This window comes from Heloderma suspectum, chromosome 10, assembly GCF_057233095.1.
Source record: "Heloderma suspectum isolate Gila_16-S chromosome 10, 16-S_ref, whole genome shotgun sequence".
NCBI classification, from domain to species: Eukaryota; Metazoa; Chordata; class Lepidosauria; order Squamata; family Helodermatidae; genus Heloderma; species Heloderma suspectum.
The window spans coordinates 8,448,413-8,471,677 of NC_139467.1; the positions used below are offsets into that span (position 1 = coordinate 8,448,413).

Sequence of the window (23,265 nt, forward strand, 5' to 3'; positions counted from 1 at the left end):
TCCAGAGGTCAACAGTGGGGTGTAATGGTTAGAGCATTGGACTGGGACTTGGGAGATCCGGTTTCTAGTCCCCACTCAGGCCATGACGCTTGCTGGGTGACTTTGGGCCAGTTACCGACTCTCTGCCTAACCCACCTGACAGGGTTGTTGTGAGGATAAAATGGAGAGGAGGAGGACAGGTAAGCTGCCTTGGGTTCCTTGCAAGAGGGGAAAAGATGTGATATAAGTTAATAATTATAATAATTATTAATAATATCGAATTAACAGTGCGCTGATGGGGAGGGAAGAATGCACTGTTTTTGTGTTCTCAAATGTGACATGCGGAGGCCAAGGTTAATTTGCTGCCTTCTCTGACAGGATCCTGTTCAGTCAAGTAAAAAGCCAAGCAGGGCAGGAGCCAGGACTTTCTCCAGCAGCCCAGCCCAACCTGACACCCTCCAGCTGTGCTGGACTGTAAGTCCCAACACCCTTGGCCAGCATGGCCAAGGGCATCTTGGGGCACCAGGCTGGGGAAGGCTGCTCTCCTGGCATCGTCAGGGGAGTGAGGTTGGGGCGTGGAGCCTTTGGGGTCCAGGGGCTTCTGGCTTCCACTTGCACGTGTGACTGGAGAGGGCGTCCTTGGCCTTCAGGGATCGGCTCCGTTCCTGTTACACATCCTGCTGGTGTGAGGTCTGCATGGTCCCAGGTGTGGCAAAAGGGACACAGCCCAATCATAGCTCCTTTATCTGCTTGGCGGGTAATAGCTTATTGTGGCCTGGCAGGTCAGTAGCTCTCTCCTCCCGCACCCTCGCAGCTGCCTGATCCTCACTGCCTTTCCTAATGGCTTTGCTCGTTTCTCGGCCGCCAGATTCAATCCATCCCCAGCTGCCTTCTCTACCCAGGACTGTCCTTAATCAACTGCAGTTTGGCTCTGTGTCCCTCCCGCCAGCCTGCCAAGAGCATCGCCTCTCATGCAAGCTTTCTTCAGAAAGAAAGGGGGCAGCGGAGTCCCCGTTCTTACAGAGCCTTCCCGGTGAGCGAGGCAGTTCTCAGTACCACTGGGCTAAATGGTTTGTTTGGCCTGCTGCGGTACGAAGTGCCATTTGTAATGCATCGCTTATTTTGAAACAAACACTGCCTTATCCCCCTGGTGTTCTGAGTTTGTGCCAACTGGAGTTGTTACTTTGAGATTAAAACCAGGGGATGGAGAGGGTGGGGCATGCAGGTTGAGCACTGGGATGAATCATGCAAGCTTTTTTTTAAAAGCAAGTACCTCCCAGCTGTCCGTTGTATAACAAGGGCAATTTTTCCCCTTGCCATACCAGTAATGCCTGGGGAAAAGCCAAGAGGTGAAGCCAATTAGGTGCAAGAGTAACTTAATGAATAATTCCCAATGTGTTTCGAATACATTCATCGGGGGAGTTTATTCAACATTTAAGTAGATGCAAAGTTCCATCTCCTTCTAGAATTCCATTTGCAAGCAAAACTGAAAAAACAGTTTGGTGCTTTCTTGGAACAGCTATTCTAGTGACATGGACTACCTACTCAAGACATATCTTGGGTGGGGAACCTTTTCCAGCCATAGGGCTGAATTCCATTTTGGAGAAGCTCTCAGGAGCCGCATTCCAGTGGTGGTTGGGGCCAGAGGCAAAAGGGGAGGAACCAAAATACTCCCCATCATATTGTAGCTTAAAGCTCTTACTACCAGCGGCTAAGCCTTTGGAGAGGCATTTCAGCCTTTTAGAATGGGGAAAAAACTGCACAAAAATTGGGAAACCACCCAACGTTCAGTGGCTGGGGGAAAGGGAGGGGCCAGGAGAAGGGGCATGTCCATGTGGGGAACCCAGGAGGGCAGGATTTGGCCCCCAGCCCTGAGTTTCCCCAGCCCTATAAAACTTTCACACAGTACATAGTTAAATTGTGGAATTCACTACCACAGGATGTAGTGATGGCCACCAGTTTGGATGGCTTTAAAAGGGAGTTGGATACATTCCTGGAGGAAAAGCCTATCAAGTCTTGATGTCTCTATGCTACCTCCAGTACCAGAAACAGTGAGCCTATGTACACTAGTGGCTGGGGAACATGGGTTGCTGTTGCACTCATGTCCTGCTTCTGGGTTTCCCATCGACAGCTGGTTGGCCACTGTGTGAACAGAATGCTGGACTAGATGGACCCTTGGTCTGATTCAGCAGGGCTCTTCTCATGTTCTATTTTCTCCATTAATACATAACAACACCCTGGATCTGTAGTCCCTGACTGAACCTAGATAACTGAAAGTATGTTTCTAAAACATTCAGTCCGTTGTCACCCTCCTTGTGGGTACAATCAGATGGTTAATCATGAGCCTCTTTTTGGCTATTTAAAACATTTATACCTCACTTTTCCACTATTACTTATTTCCCACTATTCCTTATTTGTAAATTGATTAGTGTTCAAAGCAGGTTACAAAATATAAACAGACATTAAAAAAACCAATCACAAAAAAGTAAATCACCAGTTCAGCAGCAAAAACTAAAGTATGTGTTAAATCACTGAACATTACAACAGCAGCAGGAAGATAACAAAACTTGAACAAACAAATCCAATTTAATCAGCCAGATTCAGCCAGCAGAAAATTGAACAGAAAGACCAAGACCAAGAGAATAAAATAGTATTTGCCGGGTGCCCAAACAGTAACCATGTAAGTGCCAAGTAGACATTTTTGCAGCGGACGATCTGCAGTCATAGTCCTATCACAGAAAATGGCGTATCTCAAAAATGCCTCCAATTGAGAGGTGGGAGATATCCAAATTCAGTTATTGTCTGTCACACCTCTTACGGCTAGAGAAAGGCCTTTAGTGCTGATCCAAGCCAGAGGTTTAGAACCTCGGGCCCAGGTGCCAAAACCAGGCATCCTGGCGTCCCATTCTGGCCTTCCAGGGTCCTCGCTTGCTACCAGGGTAGGGCTGGAGCTTGGGGGGGTTTTCCCCCCGAGGGATATTCTAGGCCCCTCCGGAATTACCAGCTTTCATTATTTTGTTTTGGAAAACAAGCCAATTAGACCTTTCATTTGTGGAGATACCAGGTGAAATTAGCAAGCAGGATTCTGCCCAATTGCTCGTGAAGACATAATACAATTCAAAACTTTAGGCTACCTTTATGTTCTGGTGGTTCTGTGATGATTCCATACCCCTTTGGATGCCCTAATCAAGGGGTGAGCAGAGGGTAGATCACCAGATGTTCTGGACTTCAACTTCCAACATTCCTGACCTTTGGCTATCCTGGCAGAGGCTTCTGGGAGCTGAAGTCCAAAACATCTGGAGGTCTACCTTCTGCCCACCCCTGCTCTAACCACAATATTTGGCTGGGGCCTGCCTTGTTGCCTGCCTCTGCCACCATTTTGCCACCTTCTGGAGCTGGCTGCGGATTACAGCAGCTTTCCCTACCATGTTGCCCTCATGACATTTTGGATATCAACTTCCATCAGCCCCAGCGAATGGCCAGGAATGCTGGTAGTTGTAGTCCAAAACATTTGGAGGGCATCCGGCTGGGGAAGACAGGGTTACTGCCTCTGGATCTTGATTGTGTCAACAAGAGGCCTGTGTTCGTTGTTCCAGGAAGCCACAGCTGTTCTGACATTCGCCATTGACAGCACTGAGAAGAAGGTGCTGATGTCCAGCACAAAGGGGACGTGTTCGGTGGAACAGGTGAGTGTCATAGTATTAATACAGTGTCATAGTATTAAACCTCTCCACATCCAAAATCTTTGTCAAAGTTTGTACATGTATTTATTTGTGACATTTCTCAAAGTCATTTACTTTAGGGGCATTTACTTTAGCTGTAGAGCAGGGGTGGGGAAACAACTTTCGTCTTAAAGCCAAATTCTGTTCTGGAGAAGCTCTCTGGGGCTGTGTTCCAGGGGTGGGCATGGCCAAAGGCAAAAGGGGTGGAACCAAAATACCCCCCCGCAAGCTAAACATTCCAGAATATTGTAGCTTAAAGGCACAATCCCATGCATGTTAGACAGAAAAAAGTCCTACAACTCCCCGTATTCCTCACCCTGCCATGACTGGCTGGGGAATGCTGGAAGTTGTAGGAATTTTTTCTATCTAAACATGTGTAGGATTGCGCCCTAAAGCTCTTAGTGCCTAAGCATTTCAACCTTATAGAATGGGAGGGAAAACTGCACAAAACTACCAAACAATTGGAGGTTGGGAGAACAGTGGCGTGGCTATCTGGGAAACTCTGGAGGCCCGGATTGGGACCCCAGGAAGGCTGATTTTGGCCCCTGGGCTTGGGGTTCCCCACCCCTGTTGTAGAGAGACACATGGGATGTCAAATTTAAGCACAGTACATTTAACTTTGGAGGAAAATGGTAGTTTTGCCTGTTTACCTACAACACTGAATACATTCAAGAAAGAAGGAATCCTGTAGTTCTTGTCACTCTCGGTTCCTTCTCAGACTGATCTTCCAGGGAAACTAGTTGCTGCCTGGTGCTGCGAACAACTTTCTACACAGAATCACTTTGCCAGAAACTTTTAAGTGGCCAACGTGCATTAAGTGACTTCCCAATTCCGTTCTCATTCATGCTCCATTTGGGATTCATTCCTCGTTCTTCTGGCTGCTTTGATCCATCCCCAGTTATGCTACCTTATTCGCGCTGCACTCTGAGACATTTTCAAAAAAGTTTTTAGCACCTGCTTGCTCTGCATGCTTGTTTATTTTTATTTATTGCAGTTATATAGCATCTTTCTGATAAGGCATCCAAGGTGATTCACAATTTAACATACTAAAAAAAAGTTACAAAATAGTCTTTTTAAAGCACAGTTGTGTCATGCTGTTGGTGGTCTCCAGTAGCTAATGTCATGAGCTCCCAGGCCTTCTGTCCTCCTCTTCTGCCTTCTCTCAGGGTGCCCAGGTCATACTGAATGATAGTGCACTCTGTTCTGCTGCGGTGCAGATGATATTAAACTCTGCCTTGGCAGGTAACTACCAACCTGGAATTTCTACATCGGGTGGTACCTGTGAGTACAGCTATGAGTATACTGTAATTGTGGTGTGCAAAAATGGGATAAAATTCAGCACTAGTCCTATTTAATATAGACCCATTGAATTAGTCATGGCTAACTGAAGTCCCATTCATTTCAATGGATCTATTCTAAGTAGAACTTAGGTTGGATTTTTACCTATGGCGTTAGATGCTAGATATAATATTAATTGTTCTGTGAATTTCAGGTTTTGAGAAGCAAATTTCCAGTTGCTAGGATTCCTATGATAGGCTTGAAATGCCTAGTGAACTTTCAGAAGGTGGGCAAGGAGCAGGATTTCTAGTGACCAGGGCAGGGTTCTGGTGTCTAGCATTGGTCTGTCCCACTCCTCTGGTTAGCAGAAGCAGAATTAATAATGCAGAATACATAAATGACATGTAAACTTGTTGAATTTGCATAATGTGTGCAGAATTCCTCTTGTCCTAGTGCGGAGCTTGAGATTACCGTGGCACAGAACTGTCTGGAATATGTGTAGTCCCGGCTGTGGATCACAGTTGCCAGGATTTTGACTCGGGGCGGGGGGCTCTAAAGGTGGTAAAGTCCATGAGGCATTCTGCTTCTGACCCTGTTTCTGAGGGAGCTTGTTGAGTAAAACGGCAGAAAAATGGAAAGCAGTCTTCCCCTTGCACCTGCTTTGACTCAAAATAACATGGAGCGTGTATTTGTGTGTGACAGACAAGACATAGAGAGAGGGTTGCAGGAGGAAAGAAATTAGGAAGGAGACCTACAGATGAACCTAAAAATGACTTGCTGGAGTCAAACCTGTAGTCACAGAAGTGCCCTGCTCTGCCAATACCTTTTTTAAGAAATGATTTATGTGAGACCTTACAATATACAACCTGGATTTTGTACATTGGGGGAAAGTATGACCGTTTTCCCCTCATACCCCTTGGGTGCATTTTCCTTTTCCTTCAGCCAAATTTGTGTGATGGTTTTGTCTTGCCTCACCTTACGGTGGGGTTATGTGGCACACTTAAGATGGAGGTGTTTGGTTACCACGGAAACAGAGGCCTGGATGAGATATCGCAGCTAGGCACCACATAGGGCCCTGGGCCCAGCTTCCTTCTCGCCAATTATCACGTTTTAGTATTGCTGCCTGTGGAATTTTTGTTTTGCGGTGCTTTTCCCTAACAGGAAAGAAAGACACAGCCACTGGAATCAACAGTAGCAGTGGCATGCATACCTTAGAAATCCGTGGCCTTTATTGTCAGTTAAGGAGAGAAAGGGGACTGAACCAGCTACGGATGTTAATGTAGCCGCAGAGGCTAGAACTGGCTCTGTTACTGCTCTTTTATTGTATCTGAATTCATTTAAGGGACCTGCTCCGCGCGTCTGTTGGCTGTTTTGTGTGTGTGGTTGCACTGAGGTTTTGACCTCCCTTAGGCCGAGTGCCGTACAGATGGAGCAAGGCTCTGTGCCCCTTCTGAGCACGCTGTCGGCGGGCTGCCTCAGGTGACTGAAGCAATTCCATATTCTAAATCTGCAGAGCCTATTCCATTCTCCTTAAATTGCTCTTGACAGCCTGTTTTGGCGGGAGGCTCGCAAAGGCCTCCGCCAGTCACGTTTATTGAACGTATCCGTCTGAATCGGCCAGACCAGCTGTCCTACCCCATCCATCACCTCTCCTTTGCTTTCCGTGGCAGGGAAGACGGGATTTATCCACGGGGGTGGGGGGAGAATAGGGGTATCGGCTGCAGGTAAGCAACGCATGTGAAGATGCAGGGGGTTGATTCAATTCATCTCCCCCCCCCCCCATCCATTTAGGAAAGCCTCTTAGTATTCCAGACGAGGGCCGTGGAGTCGTTTTTCATTACTGTTGCCGCGTCTCTGCCAAATGGCTTGGAACACTGAGCCCGTCCTGCTCTAAAGGAACAATTATGAACACTAATGTGCTATTGTACGGAGGTGGCAGCCAGGCGCCATTAATTAGACAAGTGTTTCTGTCACGAGAAGGGGGGAAATTGCTTTTTCTTTTGGGGTGAATTCTAATGAGTTTAGTGCCTTAAAAAGCGAGAGAGGATGACAACAAAATGAATAAATAAAAACAATATTTCTCCTTGAGTTCTATCACAGTCTTCCCTAAACTGGTGCTCTTCAGAAGTGCAGGACTCTTATCATCCATAGCCAATATAGCCATTGACCATGCTGGCTGGAGATGATGGGAGTTGTAGTCCACACGTCTGGAGGGCACCAAGTTGGGGAAGTCTGCTCTAACGTATGGTGAGACTTCTCTGAGCTTGAGTGTTCCTTTGATAGAATAGTAAGGCTTCAAGGTGGTGATAATACTGCTGTGGGGGGGGGGTGTTCTTCATCAGCCCCTACAAAGTATACCACATAAGCCAGTATGACCATGGTATGCCACAAGCTAAGGGAGGGGATGGTCTTCGAAGGCACGCTTTGCAAAAGATACCCACCAAGGAGATGGTTTCAGATGTCTCTGACAAGTGAATCAAGTTGCACACATTTAGGGAAAGCAACAAGAAAGTTCTGCACCAATATATGTAAAGATGTATATGCATACACAACGTCTATTCTGCAACTTCTTTGAATTATGCAAATAATAGGAAAATGTGCACCTTTTCTTACTTTGCATAATTCTGCGGTTTTCTTCTACTTCATATAATTCTGATTTCTGCAAATCACAGAGAGAAGCATGGAGGAGCGACAGAGCGCTGAAGCTCCCCAACCATTGTAAATCAGTGCATGAGATATCAGTAGGCAGCACCCACACACTTCCAAGCATATCTTTGTGACTGCAGTCATAAAGGCTCGAAACGTGGCTTTTTATAGCAACCGCACCAAAAAGCTGATTTCTTCATCCTGTATCCCAGCCTTCAACAACCTAGTGCCCTCCAAATGTGTCTTCAGCTTCGATCATCCCCAGCCACCATGGCTTACAGCCACCCCAATGGAAGTTGTAGTCCAACCAGTGCCGGGTTAGCATTTTCGAGGGCTCTTGGGCAAGGTGTCCTCAATGGCCCCCCTCCCTCAGTGAGCCTACCTTCTCCTTGCCATTGTCACCAGCTCCTCATCTGCTTTTTCTTCCTTGCTCCCACTTGTTTACTTGACAGGCAGGGAACCAGTGAGCAAGTAGGCAGCGGCATCTACTGCTCCTCCTTTTCTCTGGCACCGCCGTTGTCTGGGCCAGAGCAGCAGGTAGGTGAATAAGCAGGTTGCAATGGTGAAGAGGAGAAGCAACTCCAAGGGGATCTTGTCAGTGGGCCCTGCCTACATGTGACACTGGCCCTGAGTTCAACACATCTGGAGGATACGAGGTTGGGGAAGGCTGCTTTAGCACATTTTGTATTTTTACTTCTGCACTCCCAACAGAATTGTGGCATACACAAAGCCCTGGCAATCGGTTGTGCCCTGAGTGAGGATGCTAAGGAAAGGCGTATTTTCTAAGTGAATCATTTCTACGTGGAACTGTTATTTAAAGAAATGTCTTATACATGCCACTTTTTGGTGTAGCTTGCCAAAGAAGTGCATGCAAAAATGAAACACAGCCAGGTCGCAACGTACTAAAAATCATAAGACAATTTTAAACCAAACAATACAGAATTCACTGGAAAAAAAAAAACATGGCAGAGCAGCAAAGCATTTTTTATAGTTGAGCTACTGAAGGTACAGCAGCAAAAAAGAGAGAGGCCTTAACGTCCCTTCAGATGGAACGGGAGCCAGAAATGCCTCCTGTGGGAAATTGTTCCAGAATTATGGACTGCAACAGAAAATGCTCTGCATTTTTTAGGTACTTTCAGATGAAGCTTTTATTGTGCAATTGCCTTGCCTCATTTGTGGAATTTTATGGAGGTCCCGATGATGATGATGTCTTCCACTCGTAACCATCCCATGATTTCCATCTTTTTTCTTACCATGGAAAAACCACTAAAGAAGAAAAGACAGCATAACTGCACACTGCCTTTTAATAGTTTATGCTAGGATTCCTCTGTCTGGAAGCGCCCTCATACTAGCCAACCTTGCCTTCACCTTAGAAGGAACTTGAAGCAGAGCATCACTGGTAGATTGTAAGGGGTGGCTGGTATACCCTGAAGAATTGTGGAGAGGAGGGAAAGAACAATTTGCCAGTTTACTCACCTGAAGAGAAACCTACCTGTTGCAGCCCAGCAGATGAGTGGCAAAAGAGACAGCTGCTCTAATGTGTTTTCCTGCTTGGTTTGTTGTGTATGTTTTTTGACCTTGGAGTCTGGCTAAGAACATAAGAACAGCTCTGCTGCATCAAACCAAAGACCATCTCATCCCACATCTGTTTCAGCAGGAATTCCACACCTTGGGGGCCACCATGTTTGTACCACTTTCTTTTTTGGGGGTCTGTGAACATGCAGGGTAGGCTTCCCCACCACTGAGTGATTGCAACTGCTCTCCACACCTTTGGGATTGGCGGGCATAGCCATTAGGTCAAGACAGGTGACTTCCTGGCAAACTTGAAGCCTCACACCTCCTTTCTAACACCTGTAAGCTCTGCTGAAGGCTGAAAAACTGGTGTGTGCAGAGGCATTGCTAGACACTTAAAAGATTTGGGGCCCAGGCTCACAGGACACAAATATGCATTCAATTTCATATGCTGATTTATCATTCTATATGCACATTTAGAAATGATTACTAGGATTTATTTACATTTCACAGAAGGCAAAGTCAATTAATTTCCCATCCAAATCCCCTCAAAACAAATTCTTCACTTAATTTGCCCGCTTTCCCAGATCATCTCAAATTAGTAGTTCCTCTTCAGTTGCAAATTAATTTGCAATGGTGTGAAAAATGCAAAGAGAAAAGTGTAGGTGGGATTGTTTTTCATCAGCAGTTCACACACACACACACACACACACACACACGGCAATATTTACAACAAGATGGAGTTCCAAAAATCTGTTTTGGCAGTTCTTGCAGCATTTGGAAAAAACCAACCCTTTCCTCTGAAGTTGCAGTCTGCCTTGATAATCATCCCCACATGAGAATTAAAGGAAAAAACCTTCCATGGTGGGGCTGCTACTGCCCACAGCACAAGTCTTTCCTGCCTTGGATTCCTGTTGATGCAATCCTTTAGCAAATTGGGACAGACATACTGTAATTTGTAACTCGCACTGGGCCTCTGCAATATCCTGGGAAAGAATCCTAAAATGCATGGGGCAGAAAGGGTGTCCAGGCCACTTTATTCCCCCAGGGTGACCTCACCCAGGCATGTAACCATCAGCAATGTGAGTCTTCCCCCTTCTCCCCGCCTTCTTTTTGTGAGCCTCTCCCATATTGCAGAAGGTGGGTTGCTGCAATGAATGGCACACAGAGCCAGCATCCATCAGCAGCTGTCAGGGCCTCTGCCAGAGGAGTTTCCTCTCTCGCAAGAGCAACAGGCAGCAGGAGCGCACACAATAAATGATTATGATTTACCTCTGTCCCTGGCAGGAGCTTGAGACACCGGCTGCATGCTAAGGCCAGTGCTGACTTGGAAGCCACACTGGGTCGAGAGGAAGGGAGGATGCTGTTCCCCATCATTTTGAGTTGCAGGAGTTTAAAGCTGCCAGGTCCCCTGGTGTCGTCATTCTTCCTCCCCTCACTCCAGCTCTGGCAAGTCAGGTTTTGCTTGGTTGACTTCTGCAGCGGAACTTGAAATCTACTTTGTAGGTGGCTGCATGAGAAAAATGGCCCTTGGCCCATGAAGGAGAGGGAGGGGAGAGGCCACTCGTCCTGAGCATGTAGGCAAAATGTGTATGTGGATCAGAGCTAGAGCTGAGCCCCCCACAGACCATCCAGGTTGTAGCTGCTCGTGCTCCCTGTCGGGTGATTGTTGGCAGGAAAACATCTGTTAAAGCGGTGGCTTTTGTGTCACTCAAAGCAGATAAATGTGCTTCCGTGGTATTGGCGTGGGGCGTGTTAGCTGATTGGGGCCCACCAGGGAAGACTGATGAATGGGTACTTAGCTTCAGCAAGAATCCAAAATCACCTGAAAGCTACCAAGAATCATGCCCAGGAGTAAGGGCTGAAACTGTTTGCCTAGCCTAGCCTGACTCTGAGAGAAGAGCAGCCTGCTGGGAGCAAGTTGGATCTGAAGTGGCTAGCTCTGCCCTGCCTACAAAGGCGCGTCAGGTGGTAGAACACAGGGCATGCGCTCTACCACTGGGCTGCAGCCCTATATATGTGCTCTACCACTGACATGTCCCAGGATGCCGGCCGAGGCAGGCCTTTGGTCTGATCCAGCCGGGTTCTTCTTGGGTTCTTCTTATCCCTCCTCTAGTAGTTCTGGAAGCGGATGGGAATGGAGACTTCCAAAGAAACATTTTTTGTGGCAGCCCTCCTTTTATTTTGGAGGTCTGCCAGCGTCTGAGCCTGTGCATATTCTGGACCGCCCAGGAGCGTCTGCTGCTGTTTTGCTTCTCTTTGTATGGAAGCAGACTGGTGTTGAGTGGCACAGAGTGGCTGAGGCTACGTTAACCCACATTTTAAATGAAGAGTCCTCTCCCCAGGTCTCTGACTTGCTTTCTGGTTGGCAACATGACCCAACACAGTGCCAAGGATGAATTTTGGCCCCTATTTAGACTGGCAGCAGACCAGCCTAGCCCAGAGAGGCCTGTCAGGCCAGCTGAAGGAGGCCAGGCAGGAAATTAAAACTAGCCTTTTGAACTCGCCTGATAACGCTGTTGAAGGCAGACTTGGCAGCTTTCCATTAAATTGCCTTGCATTTTAATGGCAAACGGTACAGTAGCTAAATTGGAAGGGGTGGGAGGAAAAAGCCTTGAATGCTTGGTTTGGGTTGGCTGTAGGATTCATTTTATTTCCTGTTGCTAAGATTACATCAGCTTTTGCCTTCGGTCTATGGACAGAATCCCAATCCTCCTTTCAGTCATTTTCAAGCTGCTGGACCTTACGTTTTAAGTTCACCATCACTCAGGTGTCTATCTGCCCTCTGCCCCCTTTTTGCTGTCTGCCCATTTGTTCTTTGCTCTCTGCCCATTTGCTATTGACCTCCTTTGCCTTTGTGGCATCATGCGCCATTCTTGTGTTCTGCTGTACTCCTCTGCCAGGAACTATCACTCCATCCCCCTCCCCCCGCCCCACTTTTCAGCACAGCCTTCTCTGACTAGTGGGTCACAACCTGATCTGCAGTGGGTCTCTCCAACTGCACCACCGCTGCATTTGTATTAGCTTTGGGGCTAGTAGCTGGCTGGGTAGAGAGAAAGGCATTAGACACTGGGGGAGGTAGGAAGCTAATCTTTTATTGATACGAGGTCTGTTGTAAAGATGTCTCCCTATCCCTGCTTTGTAGTGTAGTCTCATCTTTCTACTCCCTGAATGTTGATAGCAGCAGTGAGAGAATGGAGGCAGAGGCCTGTCCTTTCGAAGGACCCACCCCTTTTCTTCCCCCAAGCTCCCCTCTTTGCAGAATTCAGCCCTCATTTCACGTTGTGGCAGGAGAAGAAGGAAAAAAGCAAGCTTCTAGTCCTCACTGTTGCCGAGATAGGTTTGAAAGTGTGTGAATGCTTGATGAAACTTCAGAAGCCCAGGGCCGAATACATTTTGCAGCGATTGTGTATGGGGGCTTCAGTGCCTAGTCATGAGCAGGAATAAATCGTGGAGAATATTGAAAACTGCAATACAATTCCTGTAAAACAGCCTTTCCCCAACCTGACATCTTCCAGATGTGTTGAACTACAACTCCGATGATGGGAGCTGTAGTCCAGCACATCTGAGGTCTGTCTGGTGATAACATTGTCATCTTTTTGGTGCCAGGTTAAGACTTTCCTCTTCTCCCAGGCATTTGAGAGAATATGGTCGTGTGTTTTAGTTTTTTATCAGGTCCTGTTAGTTTATTGTAAATTGTTTTTAACTTGTTTTTAAACTGCCTTAAATATGTAAAGGCTTTGTATGATTATCATACTGTGAAATGCGCAGGGAACATTGGCTGTTGGATGGCATAGATATTGGATGGATGGAGGGCGGGCAGGTTAGGAAAGGCCTATGTAAAACAAGAGGGAAGACGATGCAAACCTGAACACTCCCTTTTATTCAGGTGACATAATTCTGCTTGGCTTGGCATGGAATTTGGGTAACTTCGATGTGGAATTTTGATCCCCTTTGTATGTGCGTGCTGGGCCCTGCTGCTGATGTCATGTCTAAATCAAGATGTGCGCAGAGGATATGTGGGCAAAAGAAGCTGGGGCAGGGGGGAGGCTCTCCTGAAAATTCTTCACGTCTCCCCCGGGAGGGAGGTCTGCCTGGTGCTTCAAGAACCACCACCATGCAGTATTGTGCCAGAGATGCTTCAGCCATGGAACGAGCAGGACAGGCCAAAGGAGGGAGCTTGCATTGCCTGCACCACTGCGTCCGTGTTATGCACTCACCAGAAGATTGATGCCATGTAGTGTTGATCAGGAGGCCGGAGCTGGTTCCCTATTTGTAGTTGTTTGTCTACATTCCCGCTCGCTGCACCCAGCGGAGGCGAGGGAACTGCCGTGTGTAAATCAATTACCAGGCACTGTTGCCTCCCAGTGTACCATGGCCTCGCCGCCGCCATGTGCTCTCTGGCCGTGCCATGCGCTAGCAGTAATTGAGTTGAGAAGTCCTAAGCGGGCCTGACAGTTCCTGACAGTCCCGGGCGGGCGGGTTGTCTGACATGGGGTTGCAGAGAGCTCTGGCTCTGCTTTTTTGTATGTGTGTGGGGGGGGGGGTTTGATAACTTCCCCCTCACATATAAATTGACTAATTAGGACAGAAGGAACGAATGGGGGAGTGTGGTGGCTTGTCACCCCTTGATTCTTCACAGAGGCAGCGGAAAAAGCAGTGCTGGGGTTTAATTGGCCCAAGGGAGCTGGTGGGTGGCTTGAAGCTGGCTGCCAGCATTTTCTTTTCCCCTTTTTGCATCTGTTTTCTGAGGGGAAGCCTTTTATTGCTTATCCCTTTGGTAGCTCCTGCTCCATGCCTCTCTCTCGCCTCTCCCTCTCTTGCCTCTCTGCTCCTTTCATCGTGTAACTTTTCTTCTGTTCCTTTCTATCCACGGTTGGTTTCTTTTAATCTGCCAGAGGTCAGAATTGAGGGCCAGCTTGCAGCAGAAGGAGTCCGGTGGTGGGGGCTGCAAGCGAGGGGGTCTGTGGAAGGGGCCGTCCTCTGGAGCTGGGCCCTCCATGGTTACAGAGGGGGCAACAGGCAGGAAGCACAGAGAAGTACTGCTTGATGTCTTCCCTCAGCAGTGCATTGCCCAAGCTGAGGAAGTGCAGCCCATCTCAAAGCTATATAGAAGGCAATTGCATGCAATTGGCTCTCCAGAGTCACCTGATCACCAGGACAAGGAGGATTCTGGTATGGGCATTAGTATTCTGGACTAAACTACCTGCAGTTCCCTCCTTTTGAACAGAAGCTTTGGAGCACGGGCAGTGGTGCAGATCAGTGCCTGTCTTACAGGGTACCAGCCCCTTGGCTTCTGACAGATTCCTGTTCCTACTGGGCAGTGTAATGCAGTGGATAGAGAACATAAGAAGAGCCATGCTGGATCAGACCAGGGGTCCATCTAGTCCAGCATTCAGTTCACACAGTAGCCAACCAGCTGTCGACTAGGGGCCCACAAGCGGGGCATGAGCGCAACAGCACCCCCCCCCCCAATGTTCCCCACCAACTGGTGTACATAGACTCACTGCCTCTGGTACTGGAGGTAGCACATAGCCATCAACGCTAGTAGCCATTGATAGCCTTTTCCTCCAGGAATTTGTCTAACCCCCTTTTAAAGCCATCCAAACTGGTGGCCGTCACTACTTCCTGTGCTAGCGAATTCCATAGTTTATGCACTGTGTGAAGAAGTGCTTCCTTTTATCTGTCCTGAATCTCCCACCAATCAGCTTCATAGGATGAGAAAAATGTCTCCCTATCCACATTCTCCACACCATGCATAATTTTGTACACCTCTATCATATCTCCCCTTACACTCCTTTTTTCCAAGCTAAATAATCCCAGCTGTTGTAACCTTCTCTCATAGGGGAGATGCTCCAGCCCCATGGTCATTTTAGTTGCCCTTTTCTGCACCTTTTCCAGCACTACAATATCTTTTTTTTTTAGGTGTGGTGACCAGAACTGTACACAGTATTCCAAGAGTGGTCGCACCATAGATTTGTATCGGGGCAGTATAATGTTGGCAGTTTTATTCTCAATCCCTTTTCTAGTTATGCCTAACATGGAATTTGCCTTTTTTACAGTGGCTGCACACTGGGTTGACATCTTCATTGAGCTGTCCACCACAACAGCTCAATGACCAAGATTTTTCTTGGTCAGTCACCGCTAGCTCAGATCCCATCAAGCTATACTTGATGTTGGGATTTTTTGCCCCAATGTGCATCACTTTACACTTGCCTACATTGAACTGCATTTGCTATTTAGATGCCCATTCTCCCAGTTTGGAGAGATCCGTTTGGGGCTCTTCACAATCCCTTTTTGTTTTAAGCACTCTAAGTAATTTGGTGTCATCCTCAAACTTGGCCACTTCTATTGGGCAGTAGAGTCGTCTTCCTAGCAGGCCATCCACACAGGCTGCAACTGATCAGATGATCTAATGCCTAGCTGGGGAACAGGGTTGGATGTTGGAAGATGCAGGCTAGCTTCAGGTTGGCCCCAGTTTAGGCTCGGGCTTTAGGCCTTAAAGAGCAATTGACCAAATAAAGCAAGTTTAAACGTTCAGCATATCATTTTAAGTTTTAAAAAACACACAGAAAAAGAATCCAGACCTTGCAAGTGACAGCCTTCCCAAATCACCTACCCTTTGTCTGCTGATCCCTCCAACGACCCATCGATTAGAGGATCTCCCCCAATAGCTCTCCCATCCACAGTTGTTCAGTCCTCCTTCCTAAATAGGAATCGCCATTCCCTGGGGGGCCAACTGACCTACATTCCCAGCCTCTGAAAGCCAGTCAGGAGTTCACACACAGCCTCCCTTGCTTTCCAAACGAGGCCCTCCAATCAAATTCACTGCAGCAGCAGTTGGGCCTATCTGTACAAGGAGGTATTCTTGCGAGGGAGCCAGCTCTCCAAGCGTGAGGAGCCCCAGTGACAAAGCGTCGGCAAACAAGCGAGTTAAGCAACTGTGTTAGTTTAGCAACAGGGCGAGGAAGCCAGGGCAGTCAACTCTTTCCTCCTTATTCTGTACTCACAATAAGTAACTGAAAATAAATCACTATAAATAATTTCCCTATTTTCTTTTAGTAAAAAAAATAACTTTCCAGGGAAAACACACCCAAATAAACAAACAGTTATGAAGGTAGAAAGCCAGCAGGGTGGTGGGGACTATCCAGTGTATTGCACTGAGTGCCACATGTACGACTATCTTCCTGCTGGATGGAAGTCGTGGGTGTGTGCTCAGTGTAATGAGCTTCTAGCTCTCAGGGAACAGGTCCGTTCCTTTGAGGCCAAGGTTGCTGACCTGAAGAAGCTAACAGAGAGGTTGATGGATGAGATCTTCAGGGACTATTAGTTGTGTCCCACTCCTGGGGTGACAGCTCCTCTGCTGTCATGGAGAATGTGGGTCTCGGGGAAGGAGGGTGTCATCCTGAGGAAGAAGAAAATGGTCCCTTAGAAGGGACCCATTCCTCGGAAGACAAACAAATATCCTCTCACTGAGGATGTGCCTCCAGGGGGAAGGGGGCTTGTGGTAGTGGGAGATTTGATCATTAGACACATAGACAGCTGGATTTGTGATGGGCATGTAGACCACATGGTGAACTGCCTGCCTGGTGTGGAGGCTGCAGATATCATGTGCCATCTAGATAGCCTACTAGATAGTGCTGGGGTGGAGTCAGTGATCGTGGTCCATGTTGGTACCAACAATGTAGGGAAATGTAGTTGTAAGGTCCTGGAAGCCAAATTTAGGTTGCTAGGCAGGAGGTTGAAATCCGGGACCACCAAGGTGGCCTTCTCTGAAATGCTACCTGCTCACGCGCAGGGCCAGCTAGACAGGTGATGCTCAGGAGTCTCAATGCATGGATGAGATGGTGGTGCCGGGAGGAGGGGTTCAGATTTGTTAGGTGCTGGGAAAGTTTTGGGACAAGCTGAGCCTGTACAAGAGGGACGGGCTGCACTTGAACCAAAATGGGAAGAGATCTTTAGGTTGTGGTGCACAGCTCAATGAAGATGTCAATCCAGTGTGTGGCCGCTGTAAAAAAGGCAAATTCCATGTTAGGCATAATTAGAAAAAGAATTGAGAATAAAACTGCCAATATCATACTGCCCCTATACAAATCTATGGTGCGACCACACTTGGAATACTGTGTAAAGTTCTAGTCACCACACCTAAAAAAAAAAAAAAAAAGATATTGTAGAGCTGGAAAAGGTGCAGAAAAGGGCAACTAAAATGATCAAGGGGTTGGAGCATCTCCCCTATGAGGGAAAGTTACAACAGCTGGGATTATTTAGCTTGAAAAAAGGAGTGTAAGGGGAGACATGATAGTTGTTGTTGTTGTTCAGTCGTTCAGTCGTATCCAACTCTTCGTGACCCCATGGATCATAGCATGCCAGGCCTTCCTGTCCTGCACTCTCTCCCAGACTGTGCTCAAGTCCATATTCATTGCATCGCTGATGCTATCTAGCCATGTCATCCTCTGCCGTCCCCTTCTCCTTTTGCCTTCAATCTTTCCCAGCATCAGGGTCTTTTCCAGGGAGTTTTCTCTTCGCATTAGGTGGCCAAAATATTTCAGCTTCAGCTTCAGTATCTGTCCTTCCAATGAGCACTCAGGGTTGATTTCCTTTAGGATGGACTGATTTGACCTCCTTGCAGTCCAGGGGACTCGTAAGAGTCTTCTCCAGCACCACAGTTCGAAAGCATCAATTCTTCGGCGCTCAGCCTTCCTTATAGTCCAGCTCTCACAGCCATACGTTGCTACTGGGAAAACCATAGCTTTGATTATACAAACCTTTGTCGGCAAGGTGATGTCCCTGCTTCTTACTATGCTGTCCAGGTTTGCCATAGCTTTCCTCCCAAGGAGCAAGCGTCTTTTAATTTCATGGCTACAGTCACCGTCTATGGTGATCTTGGAGCCCAAGAAAATAAAATCTGTCACTGCTTCCATTTCTTCCCCTTGTAGATGCCAGGAAGTGATGGGGCCGGATGCCATGATCTTCGTTTTTTTAATGTTGAGTTTCAAACCAGCTTTTGCACTCTCCTCTTTCACCCTCAACAAGAGGCTCTTGAGATCCTCTTCGCTTTCTGCCATTAGGGTGGTATTGTCTGCATATCTGAGGTTCTTGATAATTCTCCCGGCAATCTTAATTCCGACCTGTGATTCATCCAACCCGGCGTTTCTCATGATGTACTCTGTATATAAATTAAATAAGCAGGGCGACAATATCATACCTTGTCATACTCCTTTCCCAATTTTGAACCACTCGGTTGTTCCATGTCCGGTTCTTACTGTTGTTTCTTGACCCTCATACAGGTTTCTCAGGAGACAGGTAAGGTGGTCTGGTACTCCCATCCCTTTCAGAATTTGCCACAGTTTGTTGTGATCCACACAATCAAAGGCTTTAGCGTAGTCAATGAAGCAGAAATAGACGTTTTTCTGGAATTCTCTTGCTTTCTCCATGATCCAGCAAATGTTGGCGATTTGATCTCTAGTTCCTCTGCCTCTTCGGAACCCAGCTCGTACTTCCGGTAGTTCTCGGTTCACATACTGCTGAAGCCTAGCTTGTAGGATTTTGAGCATAACCTTGCTGTCTACAGAATTATGCATGGCATGGAGAACGTGGATAGGAAGACATTTTTCTTCTTCTCTCAAAATGCTAGAACCTGGAGTCATCCCATGAAGTTGATTGGTGGGAGATTCAGGACAGATAAAAGGAAGGACTTCTCCACACAGTGCATAATTAAACTACAGAATTCGCTACCACAGGATGCAGCAATGGCCACCAATTTGGATGGCTTAAAAAGGCGGGTGGACAAATTCCTGGAGGAGAAGGCTATCAATGGCTAATTGTCTTGATAGCTATGTGCTGCATCCAGTACCAGAGGCAGTATGCCTGTGTACACCAGTTGCTGGGGAACATGGGTGGGAGGGTGCTGTTGCACTCATGTCCTGCTTGTGGGTTTCCTGTGGGTAGCTGGTTGGCCACTGTGTGAACAGAATGCTGGACTAGATGGATCCTTGGTCTGATCCAGCAGGGCTCTGCTGATGTTCTTAAGATACAGGTCCAAATCCTTACTAGCCATGAAACTGATGGGGTGGCCTTGGATAAGTATGTCTCTCTTTGTCTCTCAGCCTAGCCTACCTCACAGGGGAGCTGTGAAGATGAGCTCACGGTTGTAGAGCACTTTATGTACTAGGGCCCCTCCAGAACTTGTTGGACTGCAACTCCCATCAGCCCTAGCCAGCATAGTCAGTGGTGAGCCATGATGGGAGTTGCAGTCCCACAAGGCCTGGAGGGCCACAAGTTTCCCATCCCTGTGTATGCACTGGAAGATGTAGACGTGAATGATGAATGGGTGCTTTTGAAATGTATTCCTAAGGGTGGGAGGAGACGTGGAGATGGATTGAGAAGCTAGCGGGGATAATTTCCCACAAATCAGGGGTTGTGTAAGGATCTCCTTAGGGAGCTATTTGTCAGTTCCATCATATGGAACATGGAGCTCCAATCCAGTGCATTGTAGGAACAAACCAAAATGTGGGTTGGGGAGGGCACTGACGCTGACTGCAGGTCCCCATTCTCCCCCCGCCCCAAGAATGCCTCTGCCGTTAAGATAGATGAGGCTCACGAGGACAGAATCTTTGCCATCTGTCAACATCAGAAAATGCTGCAGCCACGGGGTGGTAGCATGTTCCTTTCGGAAGGCCCTTTTGCCTGACCTTTAGGGACCCCTTCCCTCCGGGCATAATGACCTCCCCTTTCCTTATCCCTGCAGCTTCAACGATGCATTGCCACCTCCCAGCAAGCCGCCGACGCCATCTTTCAGTTCTACCGGGATTCTTCTTGCAGAAAGTACTCCAAGTGGTGACTCCACCACCACCACCGAGTGGAATGGAAGAGAGACTGGCTGTTCATGAAGACTGAGTGGCGTGAGTGGGATCACGCACACACCCCCTTTCAGCCTTCTTTGGGGCACCTCCTTTGTTCTATAAAACGCCAGGCGGTGAGATCGGAGGCTGTTAACTGGGATTGTGGAGCAGGTTCGGATTGCAGGGTACTAGAAAAGCGGGCTGTTTAACCTGCCCCTCCCTACCACTGTGCTGGCTGGGGGATACTGGGAGTTGGAGTCCTACACACCTGGAGGGCACCCAGTTGGGGAAGGCTGCACTATATGATGCGGCACCCCACCCCTCCCCCGGATCAGGCATTTCTGTTATATTTTGTGGTGCACGTTTTTTTCCTTCTCCAACAAAAGCCGTTGTTGCTGCACAGATTGTCAGGGGATCATCTCATCTTTGGCCTAATTGCGAGTCCAGATGGTTCCTTTCTGATTTCTCTTCTGCCTGAAATAGTAGTTTTGTGGTCTTTAAACACACTGCTTTTCTTGTTATTTCTGTTCTCACCTACCCGAATGTGCTGCAAACCAGTGAGCCGGTGAGGTGGAGTGGTCAGAGCGTCTGACTAGTACCAGCACCAGCAAGACCCGGGTTCAAATCCCCACCCAGCCATGAAGCTCACTGGGTGGCCTTAGGTCAGTTACACAGTCTAATCTAGGTAAGAGGGTTGTGAAGATAAAATGGGGAAGGGTTGGATGCCACTCTGAGTGTTGTTTTTGTTGTTACTGCATTTCTATCCTGCCTTTTTTCCTTTTGCAATAAACCCAAGGAGGCTTACATGGTCCCTCTGTTCTCCATTTTATCCTCACAGCAACCTTGTGAGGTAGGTTATGCTGCGAGTCAGCAACTGACACAAAATCACCCCGTGAGCTTCATGGCTGAGTGGGGACTAGAACCCGGATCTCCCGAGTCCCAGGCTAACACTGTAACCACTACACCACACTGGCAGTCTTATAACAACCGGCATAATAATAACAACAATAACAATAATAGGTAAGCTAGTCTAGCTGCTTTAAAAGCACAACGGTTAGGAAAGTTTTCCTCAAACTGGCGCCCTCCAGATGTGTTGGACTGCAACTCTCATCATTCCATGCTGGTAAGGGATGATGGGGGTTGTGGTCCAACACATCTGTATGACACCAGCTTGGGGAAAGCTGAGCTAGGGTGGGTAATTGTGGCCTTGGATGAAGAAATCAGTAACCACTGTCTGCCTCCCCACCTGTAAAATGCCCTTGAGGTGTGGCTCTAGAGCTCCCCTTTTGGCTGTGACCATCTTGTCTGCGCTGCCCCCACCCATGTCCCAATCATGGCCCAAGCCTTGCAGTCTCAGGACTAGGCTCCTGACTAGGTTACTTACTCAGCCCTGGCTTGGCTTCTTGGCTTCAGTTGTCCCTCTGCAGTCCACAGGGACAGCCTGCACAAGATTCCCCCCCCCCCCCCCGCATGGACCTGCATCCACCCTCTTGTCGTTCTGATGCAGGCCTAGAGATACGATGGAGATAGGATGGAGATACAAGGCTCTGTGTCATCTCCCCCCCCCCCCCGCTCATTAATATTCTGCGGAACTTTCCTGCTTGTTTTTAATTTTGCAGTTTGGCAACCACAGCAGTGAGAGCATAGCCCTTGCCAAAGCGGAATCCACTCACAGCTTGGCAGATATTTCTTCATTGCATTTGCCGGCCTCAGAATGCGGCAATGTATTAGTGAGAAGGGAAGAAAACCGGGTTTCCCAAAGGACTCCTGTCCCCACTCCCCCAGGTGCTCCTAGACCCAGTTAGATGCTCCAGCCCTAAACTGCAGAAGGAATTGGGGCATTGGGGGATAGAACTCCTTGCTTCAAAGGGCTGTTCCTGGATCTTAGGTACAGAAGCGTACCTCTTTCTATGTGAGACCCCAGTCAACCTGGAGCTGGGGCGATGAATAATCCCTTGTGTATGACACTTAGGGTGCAACCCTGTGCATGTTTAGACAGAAAAAAGTCCTACAACTCCCAGCATTCCCCAGCCAGCATGGCTAGCTGCGGAATGCTGGGAGTTGTAGGACTTCTTTCAGTCTAAATATGCACAGGATTGCACCTTTAATCTTTAAATAAATTTTTTGCCTTGCAGTGGCACACCATTGGATTGTTAGGAGAACGGGGTTGCGTTTTGCTTGTCTGTGGCCACCCAGTGAGGGCATTGGTTGAGCTGAGATTTGAACTTGGAGTCTTGCAGCTCAAGGGAAAGGTCAGCAGTTGAGCCCTTGGCCAAATTTGGTTTCCTGGGAAATGGCTTGTTCCAGGGATTGCTGCCTCAAGTTCTCCTCATTTTCCTTTCCGGAATGAGGTGCTTGAAACAGCTATTGGGGTGGGGGACGGGGACATGTGGCAGAACATGAAAGGGGGGAAGCAGCAGCTGTGGCCACTGATAAAGGAGGGAAGTGAGCGGGGGGTGGCTTACAGAAATGGTATTTGACCAATCCCCTCCCAGCTGTCTCCTCGAAATATCCTTGCCCTCTGAAAACCTCATTGCTGACCACAGATCAATCAACCTCACCACTTTGTGTTGCCTACAGAGCCATTCTTTAGCTCTAGATTGTTTTCCAGCACAGCTTGCATGCTTTCCATCATATATATAAGTGATGAGGACTAGAAACATGTTTAAAATAAAATAAATGTTCCTTTGGGTTGCTCAGCAATCCAAATCAGGTATTGTGTTCCAAATTCTGTGTCCGTGGAATCTCTGAAGAAGAAATCCAGGTCCTGTACTCACATTGTGCGATGTGCTGGCTTCCATGTTTCAGGAGGCAGCTCCAGTGAACTACTATCGTGTCATCTTTCTAAGTCATATCATTCATCTCCATCAAGTCATTGTCAGTTACAACCTATGGGGCTGCACTTCCGTTAAATCATTGGCAAGCACGCTGCCCCCTCCCCATCTCCCTCCCCGAACTCTTTACTCCCCCGATGTTCACTTCCTCGATTTCTAACCGCGCTGTTAACCTTCACCAGCTGCCTTGGTAAGCAGCAAACAGCCTGCTTTGATTAATGAGCCTAATTGCGTTGATGAAATGATCTTTTTTATTTCCCCCATTGGTGCTTTCTGAGGTCTTCATCGTTTCCTTATTTAAACCAGCTGCCCTTCTGGAAAATCCCGGCTGCTTTCAGGAGGGCAGTTTACGGTCACACTCAGACAACCTTCTCTTTTTCCCCTCTCTTGCCTGCACACTCTCCTCCTCTTCCTCTCCCCTTAAAGGACAGGGTGACCTCATCTCCCCTTCTT

At 47.8% G+C, this 23,265-nt stretch overlaps 1 protein-coding gene across 4 annotated transcripts in view; it reads left to right on the plus strand.

The window, feature by feature from the left end:
- The window catches only part of EXOSC5 (exosome component 5), a 54,945-nt gene that overhangs the window by 15,250 nt on the left and 16,430 nt on the right, over nucleotides 1–23,265 (plus strand). Inside the window, exons 5-7 of one of the 4 annotated variants that reach the window (XM_084814957.1) lie at nucleotides 358–453; nucleotides 3,576–3,665; nucleotides 19,885–20,780. In XM_084814957.1, the coding sequence (XP_084671083.1) occupies nucleotides 358–453; nucleotides 3,576–3,665; nucleotides 19,885–19,977 (279 nt within the window). In that variant the 3' untranslated portion in view covers nucleotides 19,978–20,780. Of the gene's footprint in view, nucleotides 1–357; nucleotides 454–847; nucleotides 1,167–3,575; nucleotides 3,666–19,884; nucleotides 20,790–23,265 lie in introns of those variants that run through there. The other 3 variants (XR_014785012.1, XM_084814958.1, XM_084814956.1) reach the window with 3 other exon arrangements.